Raw genomic sequence first — 17,879 nt, forward strand, 5'->3', positions numbered from 1 at the left:
AAAAAAAAAAAACAGGTCTCCCACTGTTGCCACTGCCGGTTACTGTCGCTGCCAGCTGCCACACGCTCGCCGCAGACTCCAAACACTCTGTAATACTATCTCTTTTGCTAGACCACCATACTCTCACCCACAGCAGCTTCCGTCACCAGCCCTTATACTCTCCACTGATTAGAAGATTGGAGTCAGCAGCGCTCCTCAGATTGCTGGCTGCAGCATTGGGGGCGGGGCAAGGTCATGCTGGTGGCAGAGAGGGAAAACACACAAGAATATCATCAAAAAGTTGATTTATTTCAGTAATTCGATTCAAAAAGTGAAATTTGGATATTATATTCATTCATTACACACATGTTTATTTCATTTAATTGTGATGATTAAAACTGACAACTAATGAAAATCCCAAATTCTGTATCTCCGAAAATTAGAATATTACTTAAGACCAATACAAAAAAAGGATTTTTAGAAATGTTGGCCAACTGAAAAGTATGAACATGGAAAGTATGAGCATGTACAGCACTCAATACTTAATTGGGGCTCCTTTTGCCTGAATTACTGCAGCAATGCGGCATGGCATGGAGTCGATCAGTCTGTGGCACTGCTCAGGTGTTATGAGAGCCCAGGTTGCTCTGATAGTGGCCTTCAGCTCTTCTGCATTGTTGGGTCTGGCGTATCGCATCTTCCTCTTCACAATACCCCATAGATTTTCTATAGGGTTAAGGTCAGGCGAGTTTGCCTGCCAATTAAGAACAGGGATCCCATGGTCCTTAAACCAGGTACTGGTAGCTTTGGCACTATGTGCAGGTGCCAAGTCCGGTTGGAAAATGAAATCTGCATCTCCATAAAGTTGGTCAGCAGCAGGAAGCATGAAGTGCTCTAAAACTTCCTGGTAGACGGCTGCGTTGACCTTGGACCTCAGAAAACACAGTGGACCAACACCAGCAGATGACATGGCACCCCAAACCATCACTGACTGTGGAAACTTTACATTGGACTTCAAACAACGTGGATTCTGTGCCTCTCCTCTTCCTCCAGACTCTGGGACCTTGATTTCCAAAGGAAATACAAAATTTACTTTAATCAGAGAACATAACTTTGGACCACTCGGCAGCAGTCCAGTCCTTTTAGTCTTTAGCCCAGGCGAGACGCTTCTGACGCTGCGTCTTCTTCAAGAGTGGCTTGACACAAGCAATGCGACAGCTGAAACCCATGTCTTGCATACGTCTGTGCGTGGTGGTTCTTGAAGCACTGACTCCAGCTGCAGTCCACTCTTTGTGAATTTCCCCCACATTTTTGAATAGTTTATGTTTCACAATCCTCTCCAGGGTGCGGTTATCCCTATTGCTTGTACACTTTTTTCTACCACATCTTTTCCTTCCCTTCGCCTCTCTATTAATGTGCTTGGACACAGAGCTCTGTGAACAGCCAGCCTCTTTAGCAATGACCTTTTGTTAGTGATGTGTCTATCCGTATCGAGGCTTCGAAGCATGTATTGAGTAATGCAGGATGATTTATGTGAAGCGCGTATCGAGGCTTGTGTTGATGACGTTCGTGACCGATTCAGGAGATGGTTTGCGGGTTTGGCGTGCGATTCGAAAGGAGCAGCAAAATGCAATGGAAACTCCTCAACATTTTGTGGACTTTTGAACTTGAAATTGAACACAATTAGATTTTGTCTACAGCTCATTATAAATGGCTAAAAAAGTTTAGCAACTTATGTCAGAATTGCTTTGATCAAATAACTTCAAAAATTGTGATGAAACAGAGGAAAAGAAAGTGTTGACATTTACATTTTGTGGCTTTGGTAAGAATTAAACTCTTACCCCATATTACCCTAATAATAATTTTCTAAAGCAGGTAAAATCATCTCCAAAAAAGAAACCGCCTGAAGCCCAGCAATGCAGAAGTGTTATTTTTAAATAAAGATGTAAAATGTTGTCTCTATTATCTAAAGTCACAAACCAAGTTATCATAACCCTCTCCCTTGTTTCCACTTTCCTTTTGATCCTGTCATTGTATCATGAAGACAGACACCTTATTAAAAAGCTAATCAGTCATGTATTGGCATCACAAACATCATTCATTAATTTATTCAATTCAAAGCTTCACACACCAAAGCGATGTTGCCTGCCTGTTTTACATTTATTGTCCACTTGATGGCACAGTAGAGCAAATGAAGCACCGTGAAGCTTCGGCCCATGAGTGAACCAATTGGATGGAAAGCTTCAATGCTTCATGAAGCTTCATCTCGCCATCACTACCTTTTGTGTTTTGCCCTCCTTGTGCAAGGTGTCAATGGTCGTCTTTTGGACAGCTGTCAAGTCAGCAGTCTTCCCAATGATTGTGTAGCCTACAGAACTAGACTGAGAGACCATTTAAAGGCCTTTGCAGGTGTTTTGAGTTCATTAGCTGATTAGAGTGTGGCACCAGGTGTCTTCAATATTGAACCTTTTCACAATATTCTAATTTTCTGAGATACTGATTTTGGGGTTTTCATTAGTTGTCAGTTATAATCATCAAAATTAAAAGGAATGAACACTTGAAATATATCAGTCTGTGTGGAATGAATGTACACATTATACAAGTTTCACTTTTTGAATGGAATTATTGAAATAAATCAACTTTTTGATGATATTCTAATTGTATGACCAGCACCTGTACACATAAACGGCCCATGGGTCGTTACACCCCATCAACAGGAAATCAACCTTTTCTGGACATGTCTGTGCGTGGTGGCTCTTGATGCACCGACTCCAGCCTCAGTCCACTCCTTGTGAAGCTCCCCCAAGATCTTGAATTGGCTTTGTTTGACAATCCTCTCAAGGCTGTGTCATCCCTTGTGCACCTTTTCCTACCACACTTTAACCTTCCATGAATATGCTTTGATCCAGCACTCTGTGAACAGTCAGCCTTTTCAGCAATGACCTTCTGTGGCTTACCCTCCTTGTGGAGGATGTCAGTGAGTGTCTTCTGGACAACTGTTAAGTCAGAAGTCTTCCCCATGAATGTGGCTGTGTGTACTGAACCAAAAATATATAATATTTTATTAATATCCTAAAATATGATGGCAAAACATAACATAAAATACAAATGAATATGTGCAGTATCATTTTAGGAATAAGCTCAACATATTATATGCCAGTCTTTTTGGTAGTCCAGTTAAGCTATACAATTTAACCATTCAAAATGGGGCTACGGATAATGTGTCATCAGTTCCTTGTTTCACCCTGCAACCACTTTTTCCTGCCAGGTTAGCATGTCACATCGAAGGCAAGGACAAGACTCAACGATAACTTCACTTTTGCTTTTATTGGCGTAACTTTATAGAAGTTGTTTACTTTTGAAGACTTATACATTCCTTTCATTTGTGATTATATCTTGTGAATTCACATGTGGTTATCGGTTAAAAGGACACGTACTGTGCACTATTTTAATTTTAACTTCAAATTTATCTCAAAGTTGGATATATTTGTAAAATGACTGGTTGGTCTAGGCACCTGCATGGCAGGAGTGACATGAATCGTCATGCTCTCCCAAAGAAGCTACTCCAGTTTAGAGATCAGGGCGTGCCAAAATCTACATACTGCAGGAAAGGGATTGCAAAATTTACATGGATATTTGGATACGTTTTACAGCATGGTCATAAATCCATGCTAACCACAGCCTTTATTGTCTGTTCACAAACTTTTTGCAGCCATGTTTTAAGCCTACATGGATGAGTGTTTCCTACTGAAAATGTGGAGATTCTTCGTATTAAGGAAGGATTTGTCATTTTTGTGCACTGGACAAATGTTATATTTCAAATTATTGTATTGTTGTATTGTATATTGTTACACTGTCTTATAATGGTCATTTCCAAACAGTTATCTTTAAATCTAACTCCCTCATTTGTTTGGCTGTATAAGTAGTATTTCAATTCATATTACTTGAAATAATTATTATTTATACTACTAGGAACACTATGAATAAACAGCATTTATCAGTTGCAAATAGATTACCATAACCACATATTGTGTACACCAGTCTCTCAAGCACTTTAAGCTGAATTTTTTAACATTTTTATTTCAAAACAGAAGTTACAAGACATTCATAAATGATGGTAATGACAGATTCTCTTCAAATATAATTGAAGTGCAAGGAATGGCCAACATTATGGTGTTCATGTCCATATCGTCTGTTTCAAAACAAGAATCTTACAGTCTAACAATTCCCAAATTCTGTAATTTTTCCAGATTTAAGCTTTTTGATTTTAACTAAGTATGAGATAGTGTGCTGATCCTGCCATTCAAACTCTGGCATAACACAATAGATGAAAATTATTTTTCACAGCTACAAAAGGGGAAACATTTGACATAATTTGAGATATTTTTAAGACCACTAAACAATCAAATCATGTTCTCAAATTTATTTCTGTACAACTTATAGCTGTTCACCTATGATAATGTTTGTTTTCCAATTATTGTGAATGACTTTAGAAATACTTCACAAATTACAGAATCAGAACCATGGTTCCCAGCCGGCCCAAACTCTGCCAAGCACGTTTGGGTCCATGGCTTGGTCAAGCAGACAGTCCACCTGGTTCTCCACCGACAAGCCTGCAGCTGGAAGCTTGGCACGAATGTTGTGCTCCTGAGTCCCAAGGGCCACAGACTGCATCCCTGGGAAGGCACTGTCCTTCTCAAAGCCCAGCTTCAGCTCCTCACTGACAAAGTAAACCAGCATCCAATCACACAAGGGTTCAAATTATGCCATTTTGAAGAAAGTTACAATATTTTGGGATTTTGCGTTGACTGAAAGCAGTGAAAGCTGATATTTGTTCATGGCCCAAAAAGCCTCTGAAGCAAAATCTGGATAATGGGTAAGAGAATAATGACATAATAAAAGGAATGGAGACCATTCAGATCATTATCAGAGAATTGTGCCTGAGATGCAAGAAAAACTGAACATTGTGTCACAAAGGTAGTTTTGATTTTAGTGCAGTCAACAATAAAAACTAGAACTGCAAGCAGTTAAGCAGTTGTAAGCGGAGTCCAAGCCCCCTGGCGCCAGCCGCACCCCTTGCCCTGCAGGGGCCGCGCGAGTCGACCCGGTACATCACCATGGCTTCAGGGGCCCGCGGCAAATAAATGACCAGAGTTTGAAATTAAAGGGACTTCCGGTTAAGGAGATATAAAATGAATGTATGTCTTTGGGAGTGTTATTTGACCTTGCATTCGCAGGTTCCCAGCCCCACTCGGGCTTGGACCCCTAATAACCACCACATTTACACCATAATGGATAAAAACAATGCAAGCTTATACGGTCTATCATCATCATCATACCTGGTCATAGCAGCTGGATTTGCTCCTTCTAGTTTTCTTCTGGCAAAGTTCACCTTCTGTAAAGGATACCAGTTGATTTCTTTGATGTTTACGTTCTCCGTCCATGTGCCTCCTTTCTTCAGTTGTTTCAGCTCAAAGTTCTGTGTAAAAGCAATGGGACATGTTATTCATACTACAATTTATTTACTTATTTTTAAAGCCATATGTTGCAACTTAAAGCTGCTGTCACATCAGATTCACACCACACAGTAAGTCAATAACACATTAAAAATTCTCATTTCTACTCACATCCCCAGATCTTTTATCAAATACCCTAGCCTTCTTTAGCTGCAGTTCACCTGTCAAACACTGATACTCCTGCTAGAAAGATCCCATTAAACATGGACTTTCTGAACTGTTAGTTACCTTCCAGTCCAGTGAGGGCTCCTTCACAAACACGTCCATGGTGTTTAGCAAAAGGTCTGGCTCAGCACTGTAAGCACGGAGGGAGTGGACCATGACACTCTGGATTAACCCCGACTCCTTCAAGGGCTGCATCAGATTCACAAACTGTCGGGTCAGCCGGAAAGGCATGAGCTCAGGCACAGGGAGGAACTATGAGAAAATATAAGATTGCACGTAGAAGGAATTATTTATATGAGAGATGGTTGTGTCTTTTTCAACAAGGTGCTGTTCACATTTATACAGCTCACTCATTCACACCTGTTTGTTAGATTTTTAGCCATGCTAGCAGTATGTCTATGGATGGCAATGTTGGTCTATCATTCGGTCCGACCACTACTTTTAGTCCCTTCTGTAATATCCCGACATTTAGTTAAAACACAATGTTTCCTGCCTTCAATTAAAAGACTTATCATTAACCTGTGTGGCTGAACCGAACGCATGACCAAAGTCGATGCCAATCATGCCTCCAGTTTCCATGTTGATCATGAAGTTGGAGAGATGGCGGTCTCCAATACCTAGAATCCAGTGGCTAACACACAGTAAGGCATGAGAGTTGATGAAGTGGGAGCGCAAGGACAGAAAGGCCTCAGGACTGTTGCACATCTTCAGAAAAGCTCTCCTGATAATTGGAAAAGAGAAAAAAGTGTTTAATGCAAGTGTTTACATTCATGAGCAGTTTTGTTTTAAGAGCTTATTTACTTACTTCAGGAGATCACTGGGCACATGCTGCAACACTTTCAAAAAGTTGCTGACAGTCTCAGCACGTTTCGCCTTCCTGGCAAAGAATAAACATGCTGTAGCTCATGGCTGTCTGAGATTTCATTTGTGATCAAAAAGTGACAATCAACAAAACATATCCTAATCGGTTCTAGTTACTAGATGTAATGTAATCAGAATTTTATGTACAAAAATTCAGGAAACTTACTTGTAAGCCACACCATATAGTGCTATACCTTTCACTTTTGAACTTGGATCAATGGATAAGAGCCATTTATTGTAGTCTTCAACGGACCTTGAAGAAAAAGAGTTTATATTTAAAAAACAAAACTCCACTGAGATGTGCAACTACACAAAGTACTTCAATAGAGAAAAAAATAATAAAACATAAAAAAATATAATATATAATATATATATATATATTCTTATGTTTCTGAATTAAAGTACTTTAAAATGTTTTTAAGTTTGTGTATGTTGACACTACTTTCTATAATAATTATATGAGTTTCAGAATAAAGTTCTTTGTTTCTCACCAATTTGAGCTTGTAATGGAACCCACAATTGCTGATGATGCTCCAGATACTCAACTAGTCTAAAGAAGAACAGTTTTATTGCTTCTTTAATCAGCACAAAACTAAAACTGCTCAAAAGATCATTGGTACCAATCTCCCGAGTATCAGTGATATCGGTGAGGTGAGGCGCCTACGCAGATCCCAAAGGATACTAAAGGACAGTACCCACCCAGCCACAGCCTGTTCACCCTGCTGCCTTCTGGGAAGAGATATAGAAGTTTCTCCGCACATACCATGATTACAAAAGGGTTTTCTAATGATTAATTGGCCTTTTGAAATTTTAAACTTTGATTAGCAAACATAATGTGCCAATGGTACACAGGGCTGATGGTTGCTGATGATGGGCCTCTTTACACCTCTGTAGGTATTCTATTACAAATCAGCCGTTTGCAGCAACAATAGTCATTTATAACATTAGCAATGTCTACACTGTATTTCGGATGATTTTGATGTTATTTTAATAGACACAATTTTTGCATTTCTTTCAAAAACAAGAAATTTTCAAAAAGGACCCCAAACTTTTCAACAGCTGTGGGGTGTAAAACATTTTTTGTCACACTGGGGATTGCATGACAACTTCATCTCTGAGCAGTAAGCTGACATCCAAGTTATTAAGGTGGAATTCCGTGGATATACTGTACCTCCCTGCCCTTTTCTTCTCCTCATCAGTCATTGTGCCATTCAGGAAGTCTTTCAGAGTACAGGTGTTCTCCATCCATTCAATCAGACCAATTCTGAAAAGACAGTGAGATGCGATTATATTAATGAGATGGGTTTTTTTGTATTTTGCACAATTACTGTTACAATTACTTCTCCCCAGACTTGTTGGTATATTCCATATAAACGTCTACGCGGCCCTTAGCCCCACCCCCTCCATCTCACTCACACACCGCAGTGACACTGACCGCTGGAAAACGAGCTATAACAGTAAACGGAAAAGCAGAGTTTAACTGAAATGTAAAAAAGTAACCGACTCGTTTTGTAGTAGTACTAGTACCAGGGCCACAGATGCTAGACCGGGAAGAGGAAGATGCCACAGCCCGGTTCACTGGTGAAAGATTAAACAGAGAGGACAGCAAAGCCACAGACAGTGCAGCTGAACATTACAGTATTCCCATACATTGATTTATTTGTGGCGGCCCACATCAATATGAACGCTGACCGCCACTTATTGATTTTCGATTTGTTTTACTAGGCCTATTAAAAACCTCTGCAGAGCTGCGTGCAGCGCATATATTCGCACAGCACCTTACAACGCTGTCAACGTTGGAGACCCACCACTTCTCAACACAAAGCGACGGACGTTTCCATGCACGCAGTAATGTCACAGTTAATATTGTGGGACATGTATGCAGCACAACAAAACAAAAAATAGTTAAAAACTTGACAGGTCAGACAGAGGAAACAAAATTCAACTTTTAGCATCTGAAATGTTTAGACGCTCTGATGGAGCTCAGAACTGATCAGGATGACGGCTGCTTTACTCCAAACAGTGTCTCTGTATGAACCTGGACTGTGTGAGACCGTTTGGATGTGGAGAAGAACACAGCATATTATATAACATTAGATCCTGATGATCCTGTCGGCTTGTTGGGAGATTTAAATATGAAGTTATGCTACTGTGCCTCATGCGTAAATGTGCACAGCGTCTCTCTTCACAGGGAGACGCTTTACCCTATTTCACCCATCCTGAAATTCGCTAAACGTAGTTATCGCCCAAAACTCTGCCTGCAAACAGCGGTGCTCTCAGTTAATGCGCACACAATGTTGTCATGTGCTTCATGTGTTTCCCCAGGTCTGGACACTGGCCATCGATGGGGAAAACACTTTTTCAACTTGAAAAGAGGGTTGCGATGGTGTAATCACATAGGTGTCATTTACACTGGGGACATGTCCCCATCACTTTTTGAAAGCATTTACTAAAAGTTTTCTGAAAATTAGCTTGCAGCAAGAAGTGTTAGGCTAAATACCTAATACAAATTCTATGAGAACTACTTGCACAATAGAAAAGCATGAAATGCAATGTAAATATAAAAGAAACAGATCTGCCTTGTCCAACAAAGGTAACTTAGGCTAAAAACAAGCAACTGATTACTGCATTATATTCAATAATATTTTTATATTCTGATTTGTCACCGGCCACATGCATTTTGTTTCCCTTCATATAAATAAAAGACATTTCCACCATAAACTGGTGCAGAAAATGTCTCTAGAATGCAGGAAATTAAGAGTTTAACGCTTAAAATCTTTTCGGGGAGGACCCCCAAACCCCTCAAAAACAAATAGTGTTTGGTCATGCTTTTATCTTGTATTGTTTTTGTATTATTGTCTCTTGGGTATTATTGTCTTTACACTTGTTAAAGCACTTGTTTTTGAAAAGTGCTCTACAAATAAAGATCTGTCTCAAAATTGGTCTAGATCAAAGTCCAGGGCCATTTTTTACTCCCAGTCCGTCCATGGTACGCCTACCAGTCATCACAATATGTCTGGATGGGCCCCAATTCCAAATGAAATATGAAACATGATAAACTAATAACATAAAAAACTTTTGGTACATCAGGAAACCTTGTTGGTTTTTCCTGGAAGGACAGACAGACGGATGGACAGACAAGCTCAGTACCTTGTAGTTATGGGAATGACTTGATAGGTACGGAGCTGCAAGCCCCTGTGTGTGCAAGCGGCATCATGACTCAGCAAAATGTTCATGACAGCAAAGAGCTGCTCAATGCGTTGGTCCTGGCGGAGGTCCTCCCCACCCTTCACCAGAAAGGGGTGGTCCCGCTCATCATCACCACGAATGATCAGACGTTTCGGGCGGCGAATGGAAGACATCACTTTTACCTGCACGGTATAAATTCACACTAATACAGTGACCAGCCCACAAACGTGCACACTGGATGCTATTAGAACATCCAAATTGTCCTATTTTACAGTGAACAGTAAAAACATACCCTTTCATCAAAGCCTGTTATTTTTGCATGATACTCTGGCAAAGGTTTAGATCTGCCATCATATTGCCCTACAAAAAGAGAAAAAAGTTAGTTCAACAGAATAGTGTTTTATTTTCGGAAAATGTATGTCCCCTCAATTACAGACCATTAAATACATGGTAATGACCAGAAATAACAAATAACCAGATTAGAAAAATGTCATAAACAAGATATGTCAATACCAACAATCTACAATATTTCCAGAGATGAGATTACCCCAATTTCAATAGAATTAATTTTTGTATTTACTGACCTGGGATCTCCAGCTCATTGCTGAATGTGTCTGCTTTAAATCCACTCAACCAGGGAGAGTATTCCTTCAAGTTCCCTGGTTCTTTCTGAAATTCACGCATGGATGATGCCAGATCGTCCACCCGCCGCAAAAAGCTTTTATCTTTTCTGTTCTCAAACAGCTTGCTACCTTTAGGTCCCAGCAGTTTCTCCACATCTTTAGCAAATTTCTGCAATAAATACCATTACAGTTTAATATTTTTTTTCAACTACTACTAAAGCTTCAATTACTGCTGTACATCTGGTATCTGGTACAGAACCCCAAAATGTAGTAAATGGTTTTCAGACAAGTCAAAAATATAACTGAATACATAGATAAATAATAGGGTTTATTAAACAATTAAGATGGAGTGTAAAAGAATTAGTAAAAAATCTTTCTCTAGCCCCTTAATTTTTCTATATTTTGGTCTTGGCACACACTTAATCTTTTATATCAATTTCCCCTTACGCAACACAGGAAATCTTGCCTTTGCTCATAATTTTCCCATATGCATAAATAAATAATAAGATGCCTGTGTAGCTAGCTAGGTTGGGTGCTAAACACAGTAAGAATCAGCTTTTTCAGCTAGCTACCTAGCTGAAGCTAACTTACATCTAGGGTTGCAGCAGTATATGTGGTATGAAAATGGACAGGTATACCTTTTACAATCGCATCTATGGTATTGAATTTTACTGCATTATAATAATATAATATCAATAATATTTATTGAAATTATAAAAAAGTGTTTGTTCAACAACAAAAAAACAAAACATTGTAACTGATAATTGTGTGATACCGTAAAACAGTGATATGTTCTGATATATCGTACCGTTGGAACCCTACTTACATCATAAAATTAGACCAGCCAGTGCACATAATGTTATGCCTACACTGTACTGCATACTGCTGCAGCATCGCTGCATAAACACAGTTGCTAAAGCATTTTAGCAAGCAAGCTAATGTATCCAGTGATTTATGACCTGTCTGATAACTTTTTACTACATTTTGAGAGTTTCCCACCTCCATACTCAGATGGGTCATTTATACAAAGAATTCTGGGGCATGTGAGTGATGTATTTTAAGTTTGGAATAAAATGTGTATTTGGCATAACAACAGCTGAAAAGACAAAAGAAAAGGTGTATGCATACAGAAACTCAAGCTTCAATAAAAAAAACAAAATGATTTATCATCTGGAGTTTAGTAAAAGAAAGAAAGTGCATTTTTGTAGCTGTGTATGTTGTCGTATAAATTGTTACTCTTTACTCTTACAATATAGCTAAAGAAGAAAAGATGAAACATCGAAGCAAACTACAAACTTGGATAAATTTCTTGCGAAACATTCCATGACTGGCTGTGTTACGATCCCCAAGTGAAGCACGCATCTCGTCATATATGATGCCCATCTGCTTCTTGTCAAAGCTTGGTTTTTCCATTTCATTTTTCAGACTATCCCACCAATCCTGTGTGGAACAAAAAGACAAAGATCAATGACAGGCAAAAACCAGTAGCAGCTAATTTAATTCATGATTGAACTTGCTTATCACCCTAAAAATCATCTCAGGGTTTGTAAGCTGCTGCAGTGCATCCACAAAGTTCTTCACAGCTCCTCCCTTATCCAGCATACTTCTGAGCCTGTTGAGACACACACACACACACACACTATAAATAAGCAGACATTTACAAAATGCACTAATAATATCAAACCCAGAAAAACAATGGGAATCCACCTGCAAATGGACAAAACATAAGGCAGGTTACCTGTTGACAAATTCCTGCTGCTGGTGTCCTGTAGCGGAGTCCTCAAACTTGTAACTCTCACTGCTGATCATTAGAGTGTAAACCAGTGCTTGAGGGTAGCACTCTGCTATCTGCCCAATGCAGTGCTGCACTGCTACAGCTTCTGGCTTGTCCAAAAGGGCAACCATTTGACTGATCCAGCCAATCAGCATCCAACAGGGAACTGACATCATCTACACACGGAAAGTTGGTACTGTCACTGTACAACTAAAGAGCATGTACATTATAGGATAGGACACCAAGTTGAAATGCAGGCTCCTCACTACAGCGCTGATGTAGTTTTACTTTTAAGGTAAAAAATCTTGTGTGTTCATCATTCTATATTGCTACATGAACAGCAAAACATTGCTGTTGGGATGTAAAGAGAATAACAATAAATATAACAACAACAAATGCTCCTGAAATATGAAGATACAGCCAGCAGCTTAGTTTAGCACCAAGACTGGAAACAGGAAAACAGCTAATGTGGCTCAGTTATTTCTAGAAAAACAAATTCATGTTGGCTGTAATGTAATTTACAAATGTAAATTTCCTGCAAATAGTCCATCGCAAAACTAAGACCTGCCAAAATTAAATTAAAAGGCAATTATATTTTAAATCAAACTGTGGTATAAAAATCTTTATATATACAAATCTTGATATAGCATCATTACTACAATCATTTACATCTGCCCAAGAAGAAGGTAAAAATATTTTGCAAATGCTAAGTGGGATAAACTAAATTTGTGGGTTTACCCATCACTACATCACTGGCCTTAACACACTACCTCTTTTGTCATGAGGTCCAGTGTCTCAGAGGGGTATGACTCAATGATCTGCAGCAGACGTGGAAACTTGAGACGAGCTTCCTCTGAGTTCATCTTCAGAGCTTTCAACATGCTCTCCACTACATGAACAGGCAGTGCCAACAGGTCTGGATACTTGCTTTCTGTAAAAAAACAAACAAACAAAAAACATAGTTATTGACCGTCTCAAACACAAGAACACTTTGTCCAGTATTTAATTCATCCAAAATCAGACACCCCATATTATTTTATCTATAAACACAAAAAGATGCTAGATCACGATATACGTGTATCGCAACTTTACCTTAAACATGCCACGATAAAAGATTTTAACCATGTTGCTCCCCTCATAAAGAGATTGTTTCCATGTATCTTTGCCTTCATTTAATAAGTGGTAGAACATAGCATTGGGAAAAGTGAGGGAGAGGAATTAAATGTGACAGCCAGACATGAGCCATGAAGACATCAAGTGGCATGAAAATACTTTAACAGTGCACCAGTTAAGGAGTCTGGGTGTCCTCTACAGTTAGTTTACCATTACTTCATGTGAGAGGTGTATGTTTTAGATCTGTAACAGCGGTCGGTTAGATTATTATAAATCCATCATAATTGGTAAATCAACAAAAGGCTCACAGTTAGTTAGTAGTACTCACCCGTTTCACTCTGTTCCTCCTCCCGCAGTCGTTTGTCACAGAAGTTGGCCAAAGCCATGTACGTCTCAATTATGCCGCTGCTTTCCACACAGTCCTGTGTATAAGACTGAAGCTCTTCATCAGCCTTTCGGGTAGCATCACACAGCAACTTTAATGCTTGTAACTGCAGCCCCACTTCCACTTCCTGCAGAATGAACAGTTTTTAGTGAATAAATGCCTTACACTCTCTCATTTACATAGCCTATTTGTACATGTTTAGGGTTCCGTTTTATAATTCAAAGCAGGATTATTAGGACTTAACCAGCTGTGATCAATGAAGTATAGCATTTTTCTCATTCAGGTACATGAATTTTACAGTTTAACACATTACACATCACCCTCATTTTATTATTTGCATAGCCCATAAGCAATTCAAAGAAGGCAACAAAACCACCTGCTTTAGTCAGACTTCACACTTATATGTTTTATAAGTTATATAATTATATGTTATACAAGTTTGTGGATAATATTAAAAAATACACTGCAAGTAGAGTACCTTTGGATTTTCATTCGGCCAAGCAGCTCCAGAAAGCTTTGCAACTCTCTCTGCTTTCTCAGCGTCAACAGTTCCCAGGACTGAGGGGCTTTTGCTTACAGCTGTGGCCAGGATGTGGAAAGATGTACCCTGGAGTATCTTTTGGTATCTGAATACTTTAGCTGTGGCACTTTGACAGTCAGTCTGAAGATCCTCTGCAGAGAGAAAAGAGCTGACATGAAATATCTCACTGATGTCATTTTAAAATGACACAGATTGGTCACAGACTCATAACAGTGAGTCAGTTATTAATGGGACTGCATCATTTCTAATCATGTTCATCATTGTAATCATGTTCATGCTGATTATCTTCTATTTTTATCAAAAAAGTTAAAATAAATGTAACTATAACCAACAAACCTTACCTAACCCATTTCTGGCTACCTTTAATACAAGCTTGTGAAATGTTAACAAAAGATATCTTGTTGTTGAGTTGCCTAATATCATAAATCCTCCGTCCTTTCAAACTTTGATATTAGATACATACTGATACATATCATCTATTGATTCACTGATGTTCTAAACTCTTGAACAAAGTGCCAAAATTGAATTTTTTCAGATTCTGGCACTCGCTATTCTGCTGATTGACACTTGGTGTGAGTAATGCACCAATAATGGGAGTGAAGAGAAAGAAGATTGCTAAGCAAACATGAATGTAAACAATGCAGGGTTTAAAACATTTAGAAAATGCGCTTTGCAAATGTTTTAGGAGGAAGGAAATGAACTAAACATGGCACCTTTAAGTACACATTATTACAAAATCTGGCGAGTCAAATGTAAAATTGCATCCTGACAGAGACAAATGCAGTAATCATGTTAAGGCAGCCTTTCATTCTCAGTTGTGTAATGTACAGAAGTCCTTTCCCTGCTTACCCAGGAGTGGGATAGTCTTCAACATGGTACTGATTTGATCCACAGGACCCTGGGAATGGCTGCGTTTATGGTTGTAGCGGCTAAAACTGTGGACCCACTGCCGCAACCAGCCTCTGTTTGTTTTGGCTTCTTTGTGAAGGTCCTTCAGCAGCTTGGTGGCCACAGGAAAGTTTTTCTGAAAACAACGTTTGTGTTCCATGATGAGTTTGTGGTAAAAATGTAACAGCGCAAACAAAAAGTTACATCCACAGTTGTTTCTTCACCTGCTTCCATGCGCTATCAGCCATTTGTAGCTTCATGTTGAACTTGCAGTCATTTACTAAGGTGTCAATGTCACCTGCTGGGTCATCTGAACCGTCCACCTCCATGCTGTCACTGGGAGCGTGGCCTCTCAGCTTTTCCCTGATCTTGTCTAAGAAGAAACATCTGAAACGTAGAGATCAAATTTCTGTCACAATTTGTTATCTGATCATTTAAAAGACGTGTGAGGGAAATATTAAAAATATTTTTTTCTTACCGAGATGTAATGATATCATCCCATAAGTTCACCGGATCCACTTTAGCATCAGGATATCGCTCGGTCCACAGCCTGATGAGCCGCTTGAGGGAGCTCACAGACACTAATGAATACAATACAATGAATTATACTACATTTTGAGAGTGGAACAAAAATATTGTTTTATTCAAAGCATTAAACAAAGAGTTTCAGGGAAATTATGCTGCATTTAAGGAAGAGCGTAAATTACTACCTTTAACTGGTTATTTGGATATTAACAGTATGAGTTTTAAAAGACAATATCTCTGCTCACCCTCTCCTTTAATGAACAGCAGGAAGTCCTGGATTTCAGTCAAGGCCTGCACTGACTGCAGGGTGGTGAGCCGACTTTGAGTCAACAGCGTATCCACACTAGAGTAATTCTATAGGAGGCAGAGATTGAGTGCACACTGTGGGTGAGCGTAGAGTTTCAGATCCAAACGCATTTGTGCATATTCTTTCACTGATTCTTTGAGTATTTTTAGAGAGATTTAGAGCATGTATTAAATCTACATATTCAATATATACAACATACTATACATTAAGTAATTAATATTAATTAATTAATAATTAACTCTGCCATTGTAAAACTCTTAGGTGATAGGCAGAAAGGATGTGTGACAGCAGACCTCCATAAAGAGTTGCATGGCGTAGTTGGTGTAGTATTTTGCACGGTCATAGTCCTCCTGCAGGATGTAGAGCAAGCTGAGCTCTTGGCTGTAATGACTTTCCAGCAGCTTTTTGCGTTCCTCTACCCTCATGGCTTTGTCGATGAAGCTGAGAAGAGTTTGTTCCGTCTCACCCAGCTGCAGCTGCTTCAACATGCTGCGAATCATGTGCCGCAGGTACATTTCCTGTCACAAATGCAAAAACAAGGGCATTTGTATGACATGGAGGGCTGATGCAATTTTTGCAAAGTTTTCATTTGAAGCCATCGCTTCACGATCAACAATAGAGGAAAATGCTTTTTGGTTGGAAGTAAACCTGCAGGGTGTTGGATGGTCCGATCTGTTACCTGGTAGAGAGGCTCCGACCACATCAGCTCGAGGTTGGGTGGCGAGTTTTCATCTATGTTTACAGTGGAGCAGTACTGAAGAGACTTCCACTCAGTCAGATGGTTGTAGGCCTCCATGGCAGCTATTTCCCAGAAGTCCTTCTCAGAGTCAGTGGGCTCGCCATCACTCCAATCCTCAGTGTTCAGCGCCTGCCAGTATGGGAGAGAGTAAACACTTTTACACTACAGTGTAGTGTTACTTTTGTCAGATGAAACTAAATGAAATATATTTGTCACCGACTTTTTTCCCCCTGACTAAAACGACGGCGACAATCTCCTTAGACGCTGACACTATATTAACATGCAATATTGTTGACGAAAAATTACGAGACTAAAATGTAATTCATAAAATAAAAACATTAATAAAATCTCTCTTTTTTGACATTATAATGAGGAGACAAAATATTACTCCCTCTAAATTTTCAGTTGAACAGTGTTCATTCAGCTGTATTTTATGTCTTATTAAGCCATCAGCTCCCCTAAAAGCATGATTTGTGATATTTTAAGACTAAAATGATGGTTAATGACTAAAAATAGACTAAAATACTTTTGATTTTCTTTTGACTAAAATCAGACTAAAATACCCAGACTTGGTCAACTAATATATGACAAAACACTAACAAGGACATTTGAAACAGGACTAAGACTAAATTTTTATGAAAATTAACACTACTACAGTGCTATGTACACAACTAGCAATCTGGTAAAACTACAGCAGTCCAGTGTATTGAAACGCTACCTAACAACTATGCTAGCCTTGTTGCATTGGGAAAAACTGTACCTGATTGTAAAGCTTCACAGCTTCTGCAAAATCACTGTTGGCTTCAGCTTGAAGCGCAGCACAGGTGATCGACTTGGTCCCAACTTTACCACCAAAGATGCCACGCATAACATCATAATCCTCCAAAGATCTGTAAAGCCTGGATGAACAGGGGAAACAAAGAGCACGCTAAGTTCTACAATTAACAAAACCAACTACACTCATCCAAAGGTGATTGAGTGGCGCTGTAATGTAGCTCCTGGCAGTTACAATCTGACAAAACATGTAGGGACAGAGGTAAGGTACATGAATCTGTTTCCATTGGAAAAAAGGAATAGAAAAGATGAACTGGCATTAAAAAAGAAATGAAGTCACCACTTCATCATTAAGTTAATGATGTTTCTAATCAGCTACATACTGTACAGTATCTTAAACCCAGCTATGAGCTATCTAAGGAGAAGACAACAGTACGGTATGCACAAATGCACTTTAAAGCTGTGGCATGTTATTCAGCTCCTAAAATTAAGCTATACACCAT

At 39.1% G+C, this 17,879-nt stretch overlaps 1 protein-coding gene across 1 annotated transcript in view; it reads right to left on the bottom strand.

Moving 5' to 3' along the window:
- Nucleotides 1-4,036: 4,036 nt before the first annotated feature.
- Nucleotides 4,037-17,879, bottom strand: part of prkdc (protein kinase, DNA-activated, catalytic subunit) — a 46,682-nt gene continuing 32,839 nt past the window's right edge. The window contains exons 64-86 of the mRNA XM_038724650.1: nt 17,363-17,501; nt 16,543-16,731; nt 16,157-16,381; nt 15,802-15,910; nt 15,510-15,612; nt 15,256-15,418; nt 14,993-15,167; nt 14,081-14,274; nt 13,546-13,729; nt 12,875-13,035; nt 12,069-12,280; nt 11,855-11,942; nt 11,627-11,770; nt 10,292-10,499; nt 10,000-10,067; nt 9,669-9,889; nt 7,690-7,782; nt 6,685-6,771; nt 6,463-6,534; nt 6,177-6,378; nt 5,721-5,909; nt 5,316-5,455; nt 4,037-4,696 (exon numbers count right to left, since the gene is read on the bottom strand). Of these exons, the coding sequence (XP_038580578.1) occupies nt 4,492-4,696; nt 5,316-5,455; nt 5,721-5,909; nt 6,177-6,378; nt 6,463-6,534; nt 6,685-6,771; nt 7,690-7,782; nt 9,669-9,889; nt 10,000-10,067; nt 10,292-10,499; nt 11,627-11,770; nt 11,855-11,942; nt 12,069-12,280; nt 12,875-13,035; nt 13,546-13,729; nt 14,081-14,274; nt 14,993-15,167; nt 15,256-15,418; nt 15,510-15,612; nt 15,802-15,910; nt 16,157-16,381; nt 16,543-16,731; nt 17,363-17,501 (3,571 nt within the window). The 3' untranslated portion in view covers nt 4,037-4,491. The remainder of the gene's footprint in view (nt 4,697-5,315; nt 5,456-5,720; nt 5,910-6,176; nt 6,379-6,462; nt 6,535-6,684; nt 6,772-7,689; nt 7,783-9,668; nt 9,890-9,999; nt 10,068-10,291; nt 10,500-11,626; nt 11,771-11,854; nt 11,943-12,068; nt 12,281-12,874; nt 13,036-13,545; nt 13,730-14,080; nt 14,275-14,992; nt 15,168-15,255; nt 15,419-15,509; nt 15,613-15,801; nt 15,911-16,156; nt 16,382-16,542; nt 16,732-17,362; nt 17,502-17,879) is intronic.

This window comes from Micropterus salmoides, unplaced genomic scaffold (assembly GCF_014851395.1).
Source record: "Micropterus salmoides isolate LMB-PRFRI ecotype aquatic unplaced genomic scaffold, ASM1485139v1 Ms_hic_scaffold_1, whole genome shotgun sequence".
NCBI lineage: Eukaryota > Metazoa > Chordata > Actinopteri > Centrarchiformes > Centrarchidae > Micropterus > Micropterus salmoides.